Source organism: Carassius gibelio, chromosome A16 (assembly GCF_023724105.1).
Source record: "Carassius gibelio isolate Cgi1373 ecotype wild population from Czech Republic chromosome A16, carGib1.2-hapl.c, whole genome shotgun sequence".
Lineage (NCBI taxonomy): Eukaryota > Metazoa > Chordata > Actinopteri > Cypriniformes > Cyprinidae > Carassius > Carassius gibelio.
In genome coordinates this window covers 8,232,451-8,252,741 of record NC_068386.1, presented here as the reverse complement: position 1 = coordinate 8,252,741, position 20,291 = coordinate 8,232,451, and the positions used below count along the sequence as shown (strand labels likewise).

Here is a 20,291-nt window from a genome sequence, read left to right as displayed (position 1 = left end):
CAAACCGGAAACCGGAAGAGATCATTCTGGATATTCAGACTTTAGTTTTGTCCTTGCAATGAGTCAGAGGCTTTACTGAGTCCGACTTTTATTTGTTTATTCGCATGTTTTGACATTGTTAAAGCACGCTTTCTCTCTAAAAAAATATTTGTTTCTTTTGACGCTATGGCACTGTTCAGAGGATTGACTGCGTTAAATAGAGTTTTTCCAAATAAGTGTTTCACACCAGCACGAGTAAGGATTCAATGTTGTCCATGCGCACTTAGATTTTGTGCATTTATTTACAATTTCGTTTCTAAATCTCATAAAATACTGCTAAAATAAAGTAATTTCTTTACCTGAAACTTTAGGTAAATAAACCATATATAAAATATAAGGTTGTACTTTTAAGTCTGCATTTTAGATAATTTAAATAGCTTGCAAAGTGTGTTATATTTGGTTGAAATTATCTCGTTTAATTGTAATATGTGCACTGAATGGGGAAATCGTGTCTTTCATACTTGATTTTTCATTTGAGACGTATTGCATGAATTAGAATGTATAATTCTCTAGCTTAAGTACTAATTGTTTACATTGGCATTGTCCTGATGACCTCTCACCCATTTTCTGTTTATAAAAGCTACTATTTATTCCTGACTGAGTTCATGTATAAAACAAAATGAACCTTTGCATCCTTTAACAGATGTTTGGAAATGGGACGAACACTTTATACCAGAGCGGTCCTCAAGCTAGATTCTTCCCACCTTCTGAAAGTGTTATGCTTCTCCCAGGAACTTATAAAAACAAAGTGGCCTTCATCACTGGAGGAGGAACGGGACTCGGAAAAGCCATGACCACCACTCTGTCTTCACTGGGAGCGGAGTGCGTGATAGCCAGCAGGTTAGTTATCTCATTACAATTAAAAAATATTAAGCAGCACAATTGTGTCCAACATTGATAGTAAGAACTCTTTTCTGAGAACCAAATCAGCATATTAGAATGATTTATGAAGGATCATGTGACACAGAAGACCGCAGTGATTGCTGCTGAAAATTCAGCTTTGCTCTCACAGGAATAAATTACATTTTATTTATTTACTTTTGTTCTACTATTATTGTTTTTTACTGTAATTCTGATCAAATAAATGCACCCTGTTGAGCATAAGAGACTTACTTTTACCTCAGACACATTTTCACTTTTTTTGTAGGTCTTTCAATTCTTTAATAAAAGCTAATGTACCCTACAAGCAAAGACGAAAGCTTGAATCAATTTGAATTAGAGTGATTATTTTTGTTAAGTCTTCTGTCATCACAACACATCCAGAAATCTTGAAGTTTTGAAGAAAACAGCAGATGAGATCTCACAACAGACAGGAAACAAGGTACTTCTGCTTTATAAAGTCTATGCAAACAGTGTTATATATTCTTACAGCAATTCAGATTACGGTGAAGAACTTGTTTTCATCCTCCTAGAGTTTGATAATTGTCTTTATGTTTCAGGTCCATGCCGTCCAGTGTAATGTTAGAGACCCTGCTTCAGTGGAGGCCGCTGTTAACCAGCTTGTCAATGATGTCGGCCTGCCTGATGTAGGTTTAGGTTTCCATCTGAACAGCAGTAATGCAATAGATTAAGCCAAAAAAAAAACTATTTCTGATATGCATTGTTAACCCACAGGTAGTGATAAACAATGCTGCTGGAAACTTCATCTCTCCATCAGAAAAGCTTTCCCCCAATGCCTGGAGAACCATCACTGACATAGTGCTGAACGGCACCGCGTATGTCACGCTAGACATCGGGAAACGCCTCATCAAAGCTGAGAAAGGTTATTATTATTTTTATAGAGATGTAGCAAAGTAGTTCAACTTTTAATTAAGATAGAAATATATGTTACCCTTACAAACAGTGGAGCATAGCTCTAGCAATGCTGATGTCATAGGTTTGATTACCAGGGAATGCATGAACAGATAAAAAATGTGCACCTGGAATGCAATGTAAGTCTCTTTCTGGATAAACGCTTCTGCAAAATGCATAAATGCATGAAACGGTTGTTAGATAGGTTGAATGGAAGTGGTTGAGTTAGAGAACATAACCACTAGAGGGCAGTGAGAGCAAATAAAAAAAAAAAGTCTTACAGAGTACACAAGTCACTGATATTTTGCTGTGTTTGTATTAACAAATCAGCATATTAGAACAATTTCTAAAGAGTCATGGGTGCTGAAAATTCAGCTTTGCCATCACAGGAATAAATTACATTTTAAAATATATTAAAATGGGAAATAGTTGTCTTCAATTGTAATGATATTTCACAATATAATTGTTTTTACTGTGATTTTTATCAAATAAATGCAGCCTTGGACTGCACAAGAGATGTATGGTTGTGTAGATGATCCATGTTTTTTTGTTTTTTTTGCCCATTGTCTTGATGCTAAGTATGTGTGTGGGTTGACCTCCTCTTTTTGACCTCTTTGTGCTTCCTTGAACAGTGTGATTACAGACTGTTCAATTACTCCACTAACTCGAGGTCCAAAGATAATATATTATTGATTACAAGTCTGACCTTCACGATACAGTGTGTTTTATCATCATCTCATTGTGTCACAGGTGATCTGAAGCCTAGTTTCGTCTCAATTGAGGCAGCAGAAACGTATAATCTTGTTGCATTTATTCATTTGAAGGTGCTGCGTTTCTGGCCATCACCACAATCTATGCTGAGAGTGGCTCAGGTTTTGTCGTGCCAAGTGCTGCTGCTAAAGCTGGAGTGGAGACGCTTTGCACGTATGTACTCGGTTACAATACAGACATGTTATTAGGTCCAGTTCTCCTGGCTCCTGGTCCAGTTCACCTTTGAGAATCAGGTCCTCCTCTCAAATGCCTTTCTAATATATTCTTGGGGAGCTGCATAAATTATCATAACGAAAGTGCCGTGTGCTATGTTTCATTTACATTTTTATTGTAAGATTGGGATCTTGATCCCCTCCCCTTAAGGAGTGTTAAATATGCTGCAAATACAACAGGGAGAGGTGAACAGCACACTATCTAACTGATGATAAGGATCAGTTGCTCATTAATAATATAATCTATGCTTAAATGTTTAGTTCAATGACAGGATTTATTTATGTTAATACATTTATTTATATATGATGCTACGAATACATACATACATAGACGCACACACATGCACACACTACTTATATATAATATATAAAGTAGAATTTTATATTTGTATTATTTAGTAGTTAAGTATATTATTATTATTAAAATGGTGAAGTTGTTATTGATATTTGTTTCTTCATGAATGATTAAACGAGAATCCTAACTTGATTCCAAAAAGTTGTTTATCTTAATCCATTGCCTTGCCTTTGATTAAAATAAATAAATAAAAATTATATTATTAGAGCAAAGATTTGAATATATTTATATGAATATGAATATAGATATATACGTATCTTAAATATTGTATTATTTAGATCATATTTTATATGTATATATATAATAATAATAATAATAATAATAATATTATTGTAATAATCTTTTTAATTCTTACTAATATTAAAATTGATTTTGAATCTTTTTGTACTTTTTGGAATTTTTAATGTGCTTTCAGATCTTAGGGCCCTACAGTATTTGTTTACCAGATTTGAAATGTTCTATACATTCTGTACATAAGATCACCAGAGCCTTAACTGCCCTTTGATTGCATTTTCCTTGGCTTGACCATGAGCCACTGTGTTTGCTATTGCTTACGCTGTGTGATAAATCTAATGGGGGAAAAAAATCGGTCTCAGAAAGATAATTGCAGTAGAAGCCGTGATGGCCATGTCTTGATAGATAGGATGTCCCCAAAAAGTGGGACAAATTTCAAATAAATCAGAGCATGTGTAAAAAGGTCTGACTGATTCCATCTACCCACAGGTCTCTGGCAGCAGAGTGGGGCAGATATGGCATGAGATTCAATATCATTCAACCAGGACCAATCAAAACCAAGGTAGTGTGCCAGTTTTTTCTTTTTTTCTTTTCTTATTCATTGCTCTTCTCTGAACATGTCATCCAACCCTCGGTGTGTTCAGAGAGAAGTTGTGATGTCCATTTTGTGAGTGAATCGGGCTTTCTATTCAGAACCAATTTGAATGATTGGTTTACAAATCAGACTGATCCAGTTCTTGAATTCAACTCTGAAACAATCCAGTTTGGATTATTTTCAATCTTTCAAGCTTTTACATTTTATGAAATCCATCTGAAAAAGGTGCTTTACAGTGACTCCTCCTGTATCTTTCTGAAGGGTGCCTTCAGCAGACTGGATCCCACTGGTGCGTTTGAGAAGTTGATGCTAGAGAATATAGCTGTGGGTCGTCTGGGAACTCCTGCAGAGATCGCCAATCTTGCCGCCTACCTCTGCAGCGATTATGCCAGCTGGGTGTCAGGCGCGGTGAGTACGGTGACCTTGTGTGAAAAGTGCTTTGTCTCTCTGGGCGAGAGCTCACCTAGCATCATCCCCACAGGGCCTCTCCATTTACAGCCAACTGGAAACGGAGCCAAAGGCACACACTCCACCCCTCTTTCCCTCTCTGAGTATCTGAAGGAATTTTGTGAAGAATTGGAGAAAAAAATAGTGCTCTAGAGATCAATACGGAATTATATGGTCCGGCGCATTACTGTAATGGCCCTATACTTATAAACTTAAGCAGCCCTGACAGGGCAGCTAATATGTTTTTCACATTAAAAGACAAATTTCCATCTCATATATCTCCTTTTTCTCACAGATCATTCGGATGGATGGCGGTGAATATGTCTCCATTGCTGGCGAGTTTAATGGCTTGAAAAAGGTGATTCCCCCCACCCACTGCCAGCCTTAAAGTCAATCAATTAGCAATTAACAATGGGGTGTTTTTATTACTTTATTTATTATATGTTTACCTTGATTTTATTTTCTAGGTCACGCAGGAGCAATGGGCCATTATGGAAGCAATGATCAGAAACACAAAAGGATCATAAACATCTGAAACAGCAGAAAAACTAATGACAGTTCTAATCTCAATCTCCCATTGTAGCACAGAGGATCATCTATTTTGAAATATGATTTATAGATTGTGACTTAAATTGTCCTGGCACATACAAATATCCATCCAGTCACATGTTTATCACATTGAGGGCTATAATGAATTGTTGTGTGGAGTTTTTGAGATGTGCTGAAAATAGATATTGTGTACCTGTCTGCCATTTCTGCCTTTACAATCTATTGTAACAATCTCAGTTGCATATACTGTAAACATGTAGGTACAATTTTTACTCTGGGATGGAATCCAGCATTCCTGCAATCCTAAGCATTTTGGAGAATAGATGGGTGGATAAATGGTTCCTGTCCGATTTGATAAATCCCACAAAAACATGTTTTGAGACGTTATTGTGATTAAAAGGATATAAAAACACTCAGCCTGACCTTTTATGGCAACATGTGTTAGAAGTCTTACAGTATCGTTCAACAGCCTTATGATGTAATGATGAAGTAGATATGATATTTTGGTATACATTAACTTGTTTCATGCTTAGAAATTCATTTTCATCTGTTTCTTCCTAGTGGTTTCCAATTCAGAATACATTACTGCTTGTGGTGGGAGCAAAATAAGTCTTTTTTGTCTTGGGCTCTTGACAGCATCTGAGAGTATATAAGAGAAATAAAAAACATGGTACCCTTAGGGAAAATGGTGTTTTCTTTTGACATGCTCTTGTTAATGGTATATAGTGAATTATAATGCTTGTATAATACAGATAATCACAATAAGTCTTACTCTTTGTTGAAAGTGCGACGTTCAATTTTATGTTTACACACACACTACCGTTCAAAAGTTTAAGGTCAGTGCGATTTATTTTTATTTTATATACATATATAAGTTAAACAGTAAAATTATGAAATTACTATTTAAAAGATCTCATTTCCATTTGATTTGGTGATGCAGATTTGGTACTCAAGTAGCGTTTCTATCAGTGTTGAAAACAGTTGTTATTCCTGTTATTTTTGTTACATTTTCTGGATTCTCTGATGAATAGAAAGTTCAAAAGAACTATTTATTTGAAATGGAAATCTATTGTACCAGTGTAAATGAATTTACTGAATAACATTTTTATTTTATTTAATAAAAACCTATAGACTTTTGAACGGTAGTGTAATCATTTAATATATTATGCAATATAGATGTATTTAAATGTTTAATACAGTATGTAATGTAATATTTGCTGGGCAAATCCTGAGTCTTGATGGTTTTAGGCCTCAATATGTCCTTATAATCATAAGTGCTAAATATCAGTTAGCCTTAATAGTGGCATTTTCAGGTCAAGCCTAAATCACTGGATATTTCTGTCAGGGTGCTAAAATAGCTTATAAATTGGTATTGAAATCCTGGTATGAAAACAATTTTCTGTCTAAAGCGCTTGAAGGGAAAAAGCATTTCTCTTGAATGCCATTCATCCTTGGTGTTCCAGTCCAAAGGTGTCTAATCGAAAATGCCACGCATAAAATCTTGATATAGATATGAAAAAATTTGAAAATCAAATGCATTTTCAATACGCCCCTATCCTAGTTGATTTAGTTTCTCTCAACATTCCAGTTAAAAAAACCGCTTTAGCCAGAGTGTTTCTGTTTGTTCACAATGACACAAGTTTTACGTCTTGCAGTGTCCGCTTTGGGAAGGTCAACTGTTCAATTATAAGATAAGATCATGATCTGTTGAAACTTTGAATGGGAAGGAGAACTCTAATGAGAATTGCTTTGTGTTTTTTTGCTACAACTCTCCAAGCCCTGCTTTATGTGCACGTACTGTTTCAAAACCAAGCATTCATTTTGAGAATGATTTTATTGACTGAGCAAAATCACATTTGCATGTTGTGATTGTTGCAACACATCACACAATGAATTTCCTGAGATGTTCATCATTTACACATATTGTTCCAAACCTGACTTTCTTCTGCGAAACACACAAAAAATATTTTTTATCCATACAATAAAAGTCATTGGGGTCCAAAACAAATCAGCACTGGATCCCATTGACTTTCTTTGTTTGGGAGAAAGATACCTGTCCACAGAAGAAAGAATCTCATGCATGTTTAGAATTAAAATTAGACCAATTTTTAGGGAGTGAAGGATTCATGACACACAACTGGATGTGGGTAATCATTCAAGAAGTTTAATATTTTCTTACACAGTGTCTGTGGTGTTTAGCATAGAGGAGAATGTCCTTTTTTACAGTGCAAAATCTAACATTAGAGACAGGACTGGGGCGATGCATTACATTTGGCATGTGCTTGCAGTCAAAAATACCCCACTAGCAGGGCCTGCCGTCAGCTACAAACATGCATCGCAAAAGTAAATGCAGTCTTTTGGAGTTTTATACGATCGATCCCACCAAAAGCATTCTTTGAGGACATTATTGCTTTTGTCTATGATATTCAATACTTGCTGAATAGGTATTTTGGTATTGAATTGAGATGGGGATATGGTAGCATGTTGGGTTTCTTCTTTTGTTGAAGGAATTGTGTTTGTGTATGGAGTGTAGCTTGTAAGTATCGTATGTGTGCCATTGTTAAAAAAATCTGTACACTTAGAAACAGTATAGAAACAACAAATTGAAAAGTATGTACCACTGGGTTGCCTTTCTATGTGAAATACATATTCAAAATGAAAGAACGTAAGAGGGTTCTAGCTACTTTACGCATCACAGGTGAGCTGAGGACGGGGTTCTGGGATGGTGTGAGTACAGACGGAGCCGTTTACATCTCCTCTGCGCACAACACCAGCGCTAACTCTGTTCTGTAGAGCTTGCCTCCATCAGACAGAGCCATGATGGCGCTCTTATACGTCGGGATTTTGCTGACTTCAAGAACCTGTCAGAGATCAGAAGAATATCTTCAGTGATTCTTTAGAGCATCTGTCAATGTGGCATTAGAAATCAGTTTCCATGAGCTTCAAAGGCTTTTTTCAGACATGCAGCAATTTTTTAAAAACCCAAACCGTATAAGTATATTGAATTGCATACTGTTTTTACTTTGCTACATTTATGAGTTGTGAACAAACCCTTGGTATGAAATGGCCTGAACAGTTGGTGTCAGTAAGATTTTTTTTTTTTTTTACTTTTATTCAGCAAGGATACATTCAATTTATTTAAAGTGACAGAAATCTTTGTAACATTACAATTGGCTTTACCATTTTGTATAAATACTGTTCTTTGAACCTTAGTAATCAAAGAAAATAATATGAGAAAATAAGCAGCATGAGTTTCAGCATTGATAATAAGAAGAAATGTTTCTCGAGCACCAAATCAATGGATGTAGAAGGATCATGTGACACTGAAGTAATGTAATGGCTGCTGAAAATTCAGCTTTGCCATCACAGGAATACATAACACAATATTACTGTTTTTTTCCCCGTCATTTTAATCAAATAGGATTAAAAAAATAGATTAAATTATTTTTTGACAAAAATATCTTACTGAGTCCAAACTTTTGAATGGTAGTGCAGATAGTTATTGAATTTAATTTATTTATGTAAGTTTTTTTTTTTTTTTTTTTTGGACAAAACTAAAAAGTATTTTCCAGGTTCAGGCTCTGTTGTTTCCCACAGAAAATTTAATAATTTTGTAAAAAAAAAAAAAAAAAATTGGATTACTAATACATGATTTTAAGTTAAGAGGTCATCTATATGCAAATTCACAATTTTCAACTTTAAAATGTAATTTTTCACAGCTGGGAAAATGGACCAACATTACTGATGACTCACCCTGCACTACACAGATTTTTGTCTAATCAGATGTTCTCTAGAATGAAAAAGCCCCTCCCGCATTCACAGCTAGCAAGTTGCTAATCATGGCTCAGCTGTGATCTAACTGAAGCCAATTGGTTATTTGAAAAAAAAAAAGCTTTTCTATATGTATTAATTTTGTTTGTTTCTACTGTCTGAGGGACTAAAGATGTCATCTGTGGTAATCTACAGATTTCTAGCTGAAATTGCACTGATCCCAGACAATTCCCCGTTTTTTTTTTTTTTGGAATGATAGTTTCATGATGACAGTAGTTTCTTCTTTTACATCAAGTCTTTCTATCTTCTAAAGCTGAACATTTGCATGCAATCCACATGCATCAGCAGGAGATTAGATTTCTCACTATATTATCATTTATGAGTCTGCTTCAGGAAAATAGTTTGTGCTCATCGTGGGCTTCAACTGAGAGTCAGAATACATCAAGTCAGAATACATCAACAGATCTCAGAAAATGAAAGCATGAAACCTCCAATCAGCTGTTTTTTTCTTTATAGATGTGTACCTTGTTATTTTTTTCACAAAGGTCTTTAAGGAGGGCGTCAAGCTCATTTTCGTCCATGTAACCATTCCTGTCCTGGGAGAGGTGGAGAGCATAGTCAACATTAACGAGCACAGATGTGTGACAGCCACTGAGGAAACTCAGTGTCATGCCACTTTACTATCATTTCCTGTATTCTCTATGCAGACATTAGGGACGCCTCATGCAATGTTCTCTAGGGAGAGATTGGAAATCAGGGCATTAAGGATCGGTTTTGCACACAGAGTCAATGCAATGACATGCTGGGTCTCGAGGTGCTCATTTGGTGCTCTGAAGAAATAAAAGCCAGAGAAAGTGGGCCTGTAACATCCGTTAGATAGCTTGAGACATTTAGACATGCTCCTGAAAAGGCAGTGTACGTACTATATGTATTCGATTTGGTTTAAAAGAAAAATTCCCCCTCAAATTCATTTTTTAAAACTTTTTTATTCACCACCATGCCCTACCAAATTTATCATTTAATCTTTTTTATATATTTCTTATATTTGCAATAAACAAAAGTAGATTTGATTTGATTTGACTTCAAAATATTGGAATAATCTTTTATTGGAATTTTATTTTACTTTACGTTACACAGTTCTTGATCATAAAATAACACTTCATAGCAACCTGGGGGTAAAAGAATGCTGCAGAACAAATAGTCACACATTGTAAGAATGTATAATATACTTGTTTTGAAGGTAAATAAAACTAAAAAATAAAAATAATTTTAAAAAAATAATTTTTGAGTGAACTATTAACTTCTGCATCAAAAACCAACATAAAACATTATGACTTTTCAGAAGGCATAGTCCTAGAGCCGATCCTATCTATATGCAAAAAGTATGCAAGCTGCGTAAGGGACCCCGAAACACCAGGGGGTCCACTTGCTCTCAATGGTGATTCAATATTAGTTTTGTTTTTGAATTTGGCCAGCAGTTATGAAAACCGTTTATGTCCTTTCTTTTAATGCCTTGCGCTGTTGCACTTTTTACATAAAAATCTGTCAAATCATGTTGCGTGAATGTTATACAGTGTAACAAAAAAAGGGAAAGAGCAAACAATATGAGGCCAAACCACATGTCTGCTAAATGCAGACCATCAGTCAGTGTGTCTGTAATGGAATGCTTCAGAGCTTTGAGCACATGCTGTCACCTCTAATGTAGCATCATCACTCTGTGTTTTCTAATAGCCCAGAAGCAGCTATGTTTGCACTTGAGCAGGTCTCCATGTGAGTTCGGAACCCGAACCTGCCGATCAATAAAGATCAGGGATGCTGTCATCAGCAGTGAGGAACTTGCCCTATTCAGGGACACTGTAATACATCACAATGGAGCCAGGGCCAAAAGATTCAGTGGTGTTGGAGGTGATATCCAGACTGAAAGAGACTATCTTTGAATACTAATGGCTGCTTTCCTCGGGTCTTATACAATTGGAGACACTTTGGCTGATCGATGCATGCTTGGTTATGTATAAAATCAACTTGTATTAAGTTTAGGCTTGAGGTATTTTAAGTCTGTCGGGCACAGAGGATTTTTATTATTAAATGATATGAAGGAGTGATTGATCAGTGCAAGAGACTTACCTGATCATATAACTCAAAGATCTTGTTGAACTCTTTTCTGGCCATTTTTACCCCCTGAAGAAAATATTTGTTCAGTTGTAGGTGGTTAAGGGTTAATCCGATCCATTTACGGGTTAATTCCTAATGCTGACATACCTGAAATTTTAGTAAAAAATTCTCCTGGTCCGGTAAAAGCCTGTTTAAAAAATAAGAGAGTTATTGAGTTAAAAGGCAGCGATAAATATTCATAATGAAATTGCAAGCTCACTTACCGTGCCATTTCTGACAGACATAATTTCCCATCTTTATTAGAATCAAATATTTTCAGCTGTAAAAAAAAACAAAACAACAACAACAAAAAAACAATATATTCCCTCAAAATCATAATTTCTGATGGGCTGTGCAGTTCACCCTGAACTTACCGTAGTTAGTGTGTACTCCTCTAGTTTCTTCTCATCATATGGTTTTTTAGCCCTCTGAAGCAGGTCTTTTAAAAAATTCTGAAAAACATTAGATTCAGAGTCATCAAGTAAGTTTGGGGTCAGTAAGATGATTTTTTACAGTTTAATTATTACTTTTGAGGATGCTTCAAACAGATTTTGAGCAAAAACTTACAAACCTTTAATAACAGAAATACTGTGAGATATGAGGTTGTTAATTGATGCGATACACTTATATTGAAGACATCATCATGCATTATTTTTTACTTTTTTTTTTTATAATTTTGGAGAAATTTCCACCAATCAGAGAAACACAACAAATAAATTGCACTTCTGTGAAGCACTGCGAATGGTCAGTTTATCTACACACTCAGCTCCCTAAATATTTGTATGCATAATATGCAGATTTTGCAATAAAGGTAAAATTCTGGTCATTTTTAATTTGATTGTCATTTGCAATGCTTCATGGGATTGTAGTACTTTTTGTCTTTTTGTCTGATTTTCAAATGGTAATGTTGTGATTCACCTTGTAGCTAATTGAGTTAGGACTTTTAGGCTTATATCTATGAAACAAAGACTTATGGGAAAAAAAAATTAATGAGAAAAATATTTCCATAACCAGCATTCATGACCGGAACTGTCCATATTATGTTTATAGTGGAGCTGCCTCCAAAATGCAATGTCCATATTTCACAAGAACTCTCAGAATTTGCTTTTCCTGCCATTACATTAGTGGGTTCAAAAGCAGTCCAGTGTTGACAGATTGCACTCATCAAATCACTGACTGTAATTCTGGCAGCAGTTTAAAGAAACCTCTCCCTATTTTAATTTAAATGCATAAATCCTCAGTGCTTACTTTACACAAGCTCCTTTGAGTGGTGCATGTGGTTATTAGCATTGGGCCCAAAATCAAATCTTTTGTTCAGTTTGTTGTCATACCCTCCAGTCCACATGCTAGATTTGCTAGACTTCTTGAGAAGGAAACTCCAGAGCAGGTTATAATATGTCTTAAATAACAATCTTAACTTAAACTTGAGGAATAGTTCACCAAAAAAAATAATAATTGGATGGGTTTGTTGAAATTCACCAGTGGATCCTCTGCAGTTAATGGGTGCCATCAGAATGAGAGTTCAAATTGCTGATTAAAAACATCCACAAATAATCCACATGACGGTGTGTTTATTAGAAAAAAAAACTCTTTTAAAAATTTTAAACGGTCACTTCTGGCCAAAATACCAATCCAGAATGACCCTTCCTCCAGTGAAAAAGTCTTACATTAAAATCCACCAACCATTTTTGTTTAGAATAATTTTGCTTGTAAACAGTGCTTCATCTATGTATATTTCTCACCCATTTTAAACAAGATGACATTTTCACTGATTTTAGTTTGCAGCAACACATAAGGGTTAAAATATCTTGATGGATTTATGACAAACACAGATTTTGACTTTACAAGATGTTAATTGATGGTGTGAAGTCATGTGGATTAGTAGTGGATTGTTTTTATCAGCTGTTTAGACTCATATTCTTATTCACTGCAGAGGATCCACTGGTGAACAAGCTACATTTCTCCAAATCCGTTCCAGTGGAGAAAAAAAAAAAAAAAAACTCTACAGTACATCTTGGATGGTCCAGGGGTGAATACATTTTTTCAGTAAATTTACATTTTTTGGGTGAACTCTTCCTTTAAGTAACTTGATACTTCATGATTTTTTTCCAAACATATGTGAACAGATTATGAACTCCAAAAATGAATCACATGAAGTATTTTTACATATTAAGACTGCAGTACACTTTTTTTGCTTTATTGCATTTTTTGGTTTTGCTGAAAGTCAAACTGACCCCAAAGAGAACCAGAAATGTTACTGTAGTCACATTTCTGAAAAGTACATGTTGACTTGTTTGTAAAATACAGAGTTAAAGCTGTAGTGTGTCAGTTAAGTCAGAGCATCATACATATTTTAAGGGACAATAACAGGTTTAAAATTCCTATTATTATTTTTACACCTACAGCACTGGGGTCTCTATGGGTCATACATAAAGAGCATAAAAAGTAAATCTCAGCAGACAAAAACATGAAGTTACTCAACAAAGAAGACTTTGAAAGATCAAAAGGTCATTACCTTGAGTTCGTCAGCTTCGATGTATCCACTGTGATCAGCATCATAATTTCTCCAAGCCTGGTGGAAAAATGAATTAATTTAACTTTTGGAATTGTTACAGAAAGCTGACGCTGATCTTAAAAATTTGCATTTATATTTTTTAAATGTCTTAAATTTCTTATGCTCACCAAGGCTGTATTTATTTGAAAAAATACAGCAATATCAGGACCTATTATTACAATTAAACATAACCATTTTCTATTTTAAAATGTTGTTTATTCCTGTAATGATAAAACTTTAACTGCAGTTCCCAGGGTCATATGATCGTTCAGAAATCGTTCTAATATGCTGATTTAGTGCTGTAATCACTGTAATTGTATACTTCAAATGCATGCAGTGGTATCATCTATTTCTAGTTTGTTTAAACTGTGTAAATTTCAGACTTACCTCCATAAATTCTGCACAGGATTTCAGCTGTTGCCTGAAAAATAGCAAGAAGTTTTCCTCTGTAGGTAGTATTTGAACCAGCTGTGAAAGATGTAAAGACAAAGATAAGATAAAAAAAAATGTATGCACTTTTTGATTAATGTAATGCGCATAAATTCCTATGGGAAAGACAAGTTGACTGTCAGCTATCAAGGGATGACAGTTTGAGGTGTCAAGGGCTGCTGGATATCTGCTAAGTGATAGTATTTCTGAAATGATGCTCTCAGAGAGCCGCTGACAGCTGCATTGATTGCTGAAACTCCACATGCTTTCACTACGGAGCCCCGCACATGACATGCAAGAAAAAATAAATAAATTGTGCGCACGATTTTCTAATACGTTCCCTCAATGTACAAAAACGTGCACACGATTACTATTGCGTTCCCTCGATTTACTATTGCGTTCACTCGAATTGCTAAATCGTGCACACAATTTATAAATTGCTGAATTTTGTGCTTTACTAACATGTCAAAGCTTTTTAATTTTGGAGTCTAAACACTGCAGTTTGTACCAGGCATTTGAACAGTCAGAAAATCTCATTATATTATTTATTTAAATAAAAACATATGTATTATTTGAACACCCTAACACAGGGTTTTAACTTTCTTACCTCAATGATACCTATTTTCCCGTCAGCATTTTGTTCATATTTCTCCACAAAGGCTTTCATCTTGTCTGTTAGTTCCTGAAAAAAAAATTCTAATAATCATGCATTCTAAAGAACTCATTCTGTAACTCTTAGGCATTTTAACAAAAAATACAGTTTGTTACAGACTTCAGTGGCTATAATCAAGCTTTAGGCTGTTACAATCCATTTCTTCTGCCTTCTAAAAGCCATTGATGTGTAAAAACAAATACGCACAGACAGATGGGATGTGCTGCTATCTTCAGCCCTCATTGCACAATGCTGATTGTGTTTTCTTACTGCTTTTGATGCAGATGAGAGGAGTTCTCATTCCTCAAACAAAATCTGCCCATCTCGGCATAGGACACTTTGCAAAAATCACTAAAATGTGAAACACTTCAATTCATTCACATGATGGGGTAAGGGTTTTGATGACAGTTAGGCCCCAGACTCCAGAGTTGACTACATCCACTAAGATGCAACCCACCAAGTTTGCAAAACTTGCCTGTTATTTGTCTTACTACAGGTTCAGTGAGAATCAATAGGTTGGCTGAGACAAATGAAGGCATATCCTCAGACAGTCATCTCTGAGAGGGCATTGCTCTGCTGCAGGGCAGACGTCTAAATTGAGTATACTGGAATAAAACGCTTTCAATGTGCTTAAGCATTAGATACAGAAGATGTGGGTCATTAAATAATATGAAATATTATTCATTATATTTTGTGTATATGTACAGTATATTGTTTTGTGTAAGTGTGTGTGTGTGTATAAATCCATCTAGCTTATAATTATATTATACATTTAAAAAATTAATAATAACTTGTATATTTTTATACAGTATTTGTATTTCCTTCAACCCAAAATTCCAAATACAGGCAAAATACCAGTAAAAAAAAAATTGTTGCACAGTTGGTATATATATATATATATATATATATATATATATATATATATATATATATAAATATTCACATTTTGTTGCTTTGCAACCTGAAATGAAGACCGACTCCGATTTTTTTTTTTAAATGTGCCATTGAGAAGGTGATAAGCTACAGCTTATTGACTTTATAAGTCATTTTTAGGAGGGGATGATTTTTCTCAGGTTTTTTTTATTGTTTTATTTTTGCATATATCTTTCACTTGGATGTTAAGTAGCACTGAGTAAATACAGCTGAATAAAACAAAAACTGTTTCTGTCTTCATTTCAGGCTGAAAAGCAACAAACTCTCTTCCGTTTAATACGCAGAGGGTTCTGTGTGATTGGTTGAAAAGCCATTGATTAATTGTAGAACCATAGTGAAGTCCTTGTCCTCTGTGGTTTCTGTCCGGAAAAGTTATCAAAAGGATTTAATCCAAATATGCCTGCTTTAGCTGACATAACAGTGAGGGAGGGATAAAATCTAAACAATTTAAAGGAACTGAAAAAAAATGAAAACGAAATTTAGTTTAGTCGAACTGCCCTCTTTCAGATAATGATAACCCGAGTCAGTTTGCAATTTTAGTGATGATTAGTAGTAAAATAAAAAGTTAAAAACATAAAACCATGTATTAGTGTCATACTGAGTCATGTTGTTGATTTGTTCATTGTCAGCTCCCAGGATGCATTGCAGCATGAATACATTATGCGGTTCCTGATCAAGGATTATTGTTTGGCTGCTTGCTGTCTTCATGCTGATGTTGTTGTTTTTGTCATCTCGTGTTAGCTATTTGATGGATCTTTTTACTCATTTGATGTTTGTAGATTGTCACCATTATCAGGGTTTGTGTGTTCAGATCCATGTATGTCTATAAAGACATTTTCTTCGTGAGTATTAGGCAAACTGACTTGAAGTATAGTGGGCACATATTTAATCTTGTACATGAAACCTGGAAACATGCACTGTCTACAAGTCTGAATAAATTAAATTGTTATATGCACAGGCCCATGAGAGACATTTAGGGTGCAGTAAAGCACAGCACAATATCATTAGAGGTGTGAAATGACCCAGTGGCTGCTTTTCCTCAGTGCTGTCACAGTCCATCACTTCTATTTATTCCTAATAGGGCTGTAACTCAAAGACATGGGAATCTCAGTAAAGTACATCCACTGGACACCACCTCAGAAACAACATGGAGGACATGAAAGTCACTGCTTTACAATGTCAGACCAGCTGCACACCTTGGATCTTGCAGTTATAACATAAAAATGGTGTTGTTGTAGAGGTTTATTATCAGTACTGGTAATCTGACGGTTACTTGCTTGTGTAGAAGTGTAAGGTTTACATGGTTAGCCCCTGGTGATTGATACTGTAACTATACCAATTTGGTTCAAAAAGCCTCTTTTATCATAATGGACATTTAAAACGAGCATTTTTTACGAACAGATTTTATTGAAGGCAACATATATTGGTAATATTTTATATTAATATATTTTATTTGATCTTTTTTAGTGCATTTTATTTATGCAGTATTTTGTTTTGTTTGTTTAGTATTAAAGAAGCCCTATGCTTGTTGTGCCATCAGCCAATCAACTTAATCAATGTGTCTTATTATTAGTAGTGGTAGTATATTACTATTTTTATCATACTATTATCTTATTTTTTGTTTTTTATTAATGTAGCCAATTAACATTATCAGGATGGATTGATTGAATGATTGATTGATTGCCTCAAAACCTTTCAGTGGTTCCCTTGACCAAACATTTTCTGTCCTTTACTTCCAAGGGTCCTGAACCACCTGAGCAACTGTTATTAAAATGTAAATGCTTCCAGGTATGAGGCACTTAACCTGGGTTTCTCAGAGAAATGTCAATAAAGTGAATGTAGTTCACCTGCTAAATGGTTACATACTCTGACCTTCATGAGAGAACAACTCAAAACTTCACATTTGTTATTATGGCATTTCATTAGAATCTTTCAGTTACCAATTATTCAGTATATATACAGTCATACCTAGCTCTTATGTTTGCTTGGCAATTTCAGCCTTGTGTATTTTCCAGACAAGAACAATCCATGATTCGTACCAGTAATGAGTTTTATCCAAGGTCATTCCACTACATCAAGTCTAAACGCAGTTCTCTTCAATGAGCCTTTGGTTCTTTTTTGTTTTTTGTTTTTTTCAACAAACAGTACATTGCTGTTCTTTATAGATAACTGCATAACCATCAGATTGCAGTTACAAAGGACGGTATAGTTATTGTAAAACAAACACAAATGAAGATTTATTCTCTATGAAGCAAATGAGAGGAGGAGCCAGCAGCAGATGTGCATGGACCCAGATGGGGAGACAGACTGGCCCTAACGTGCTGACTGAGACAAACTGGAACAAAGTCTCTGTCCTCTGTCAGAGCTTTTAACAGGTTTGTTAACATGCCACTCCATCATATGATACAGCAAATGCAGAATTCATAATTTAATTTAAATGCTAGGAAACAAATGTGTAATGCTACTAAAATTACATATTATACATATTTAATATTACATTACATACCAACTTTATGAAATAAGCATATTTAACATATTGTTAATTTTTTTGCTTTTTACTCTGAATCTTTATGTACTTAGAGTACATTTTCCACCACTTTAAGGATTAGCTTCCTAGTTAGTTTAATTTGCATGATATTTACTAGCATCAACATATTCTACACATTTCTCTAAAGAACTTCAATGTGGAAAAGCAGTTCAAAAACACAAACCAGTAACATTTTATGAGCGTGACCCATATTGACTTACTGACATATCTTCTGAATTCATATTCTAAATGAAACTGGACTAACGCAGGAGTTTTGTCCAGTTCTGCCCATATCAGTCATGCAAATCAAACAAAAATTGGCCACCAAGAGCCAATAAGATTCAAACAAAATGTGTGTGTGTCTATATTTATAACTTAATTTTACATTTTAAGAGATTTTTTTAAACCTGTGCAAAATGCTTAAAAAAAGGAAAAGATTTGGCAATTTTGTCATTTTATCCTAAAGTATTTTATTCTTGGTACCCAATAATTGATACTGACAGCTTTACTTATGACAGCTTTATTTAGTTATATTACTTCTATTAGTATTACTATTATTGTATTGTGTTATCAACATAATATCTTCTTGGGATGTGTCTCATAAATTCCAACCAATATGCAGCAGAAAATTGAAGAAAACCGTATGACTTACCAGTCCTGCTTGTTTTCGAGCTTGTTGAAGTTCTCTGATAAAATTCTGCAACTCCTTCCCCTCGATATATCCATTACCTGAGAGCATTTACACCCCAAGTCAATGACACAACACAGTTTCAATTCAGATGAAATTAGTCTGCCAAAATGCATATTTTAAAACCATCTGAAATTATTAACAATGTTTTTTTTTTTTTTTTGGTCAGATTTTTATATCCTCAAAGGAAAAAAAATGGTAGATAAATAAGACAAATAATTTTAACCAAACTTTTGGAAACCAGTTGCAAAGCAGGTGGCAAGAATTATCCCAATATTTTTTTTTCTTCCCCCAAAAAAAATTAAATCATGGAATCCACAAAATGAGGAAATAAATTACCATCGATGTCATAATGATGGAATATATCCAGGAACTGAGATGCTGAAATCTCTACTCCTTGCAGGTACGCGTTTGCCATGTTTTCTCCGTGTGTCAGGCTGATGCTGTGAGTCCGGATGCTGTGAGAATGACACTGTGATGTCTCCAGTATTTAAGTGAAGTTCCGCCCCCTCCCCTCCCCTCCCCTCCGCGGACGCCTAGCGCACCTCTTGTCTCCGCACACCGCAGGTAGAGCACGGCTAGCACTGGTGCCTGCTGCTGAGCTACACAGATGTGAGACGCATTTAAATCAGGACTTCCTTCTGCTCGTATGTCACAGACTCCAACAGAGCCCACTGACACTAATAAAACTCTGGCTACAAAAAAAAATAATAATAATAAAAAAATTGCTGTTTCACAACCTGACATGCATGAAGTTAGCTTTATGGAAACGGTGACCGTGCGCTCACAATGAATAAAAATGTGCGGATAATTCGCTACTTGCCTCGACTTATTTTGGGCAGGAGGTCTTTAGAAAAATTGGGCTATTTTTTTTAAACCAAAAATATAAGATTTCCCATATTAGTCAACAGCCGCAGCGCGCATATTTATGTCTCAAAATTACTTTCACCGAAATGACAATTTCTATAACAATAATTTTGCGTGCCCTACTGCGATAAAGCATGACGTTCGTTATTTATAGAGTTGCACATTACAACAAAAAAAAAAAGGTTCAGAAAAGGTTTTGTGGTTTATCAAAAAAGACTTTTACTGTGCTAGTGATAGCCTATACCAAATAATTTGTTTTCTGAGGCCTGTCTGAAGTTTCCTTCGTATGTGCATGTAATAATCTCGAAAATGTTTAACAGTGATTAACATTTTTTTACCTATATATATATATATATATATATATATATATATATATATATATATATTTTTTTTTTTTTTTTTTTTTTTTTTTCTGAAAGTTCTACATGTAGCCTAGTATTCTCACACTAATCCTTGCATCTAGTTGGACATTTATTTGCATATTGTTCCTAATCTTGCAAATGGATTCCAAAAATCAAGATGCAAAAGTGAATTTACCTGGGTCGAAAATTGAGTCTAGATTTTTACTTAACTGATTTAGCTTGGGTGGACATGGAGGTTTGGTTTAGTGAGTTTAGTGTCCATCTTTTTTGTTTTTACATTTGTTTGTTAATGTTTTAATGGTGACAGAGCTTTTCTTTAGATATACAGTAGTTCATTTTTTTGTTCAGAATCAAAAGTAAACTT

General features: G+C 34.8%; 2 protein-coding genes across 2 annotated transcripts; one reads left to right on the top strand and one right to left on the bottom strand.

The window, feature by feature from the left end:
• Positions 1 to 32: 32 nt before the first annotated feature.
• LOC128030486 (2,4-dienoyl-CoA reductase [(3E)-enoyl-CoA-producing], mitochondrial) lies at positions 33 to 5,679 on the top strand. Its single transcript, XM_052618166.1, has 10 exons — positions 33 to 234; positions 683 to 879; positions 1,303 to 1,360; positions 1,479 to 1,569; positions 1,658 to 1,801; positions 2,655 to 2,754; positions 3,892 to 3,964; positions 4,259 to 4,405; positions 4,740 to 4,802; positions 4,912 to 5,679. Exons 1-10 carry the CDS (start codon positions 166 to 168, stop codon positions 4,969 to 4,971), a joined length of 1,002 nt encoding a protein of 333 aa, XP_052474126.1. The 5' UTR covers positions 33 to 165; the 3' UTR covers positions 4,972 to 5,679.
• A 1,456-nt stretch (positions 5,680 to 7,135) lies between these two features.
• On the bottom strand, positions 7,136 to 19,147 carry LOC128030489 (calbindin-like). The gene is made up of 11 exons (XM_052618171.1): positions 19,038 to 19,147; positions 18,663 to 18,739; positions 14,506 to 14,580; positions 13,857 to 13,937; positions 13,431 to 13,487; positions 11,290 to 11,367; positions 11,140 to 11,195; positions 11,024 to 11,063; positions 10,889 to 10,942; positions 9,289 to 9,360; positions 7,136 to 7,854 (listed from the first exon to the last, which is right to left on the bottom strand). Exons 1-11 carry the CDS (start codon positions 19,114 to 19,116, stop codon positions 7,741 to 7,743), a joined length of 783 nt encoding a protein of 260 aa, XP_052474131.1. The 5' UTR covers positions 19,117 to 19,147; the 3' UTR covers positions 7,136 to 7,740.
• Between the last annotated feature and the right edge of the window lie 1,144 nt (positions 19,148 to 20,291).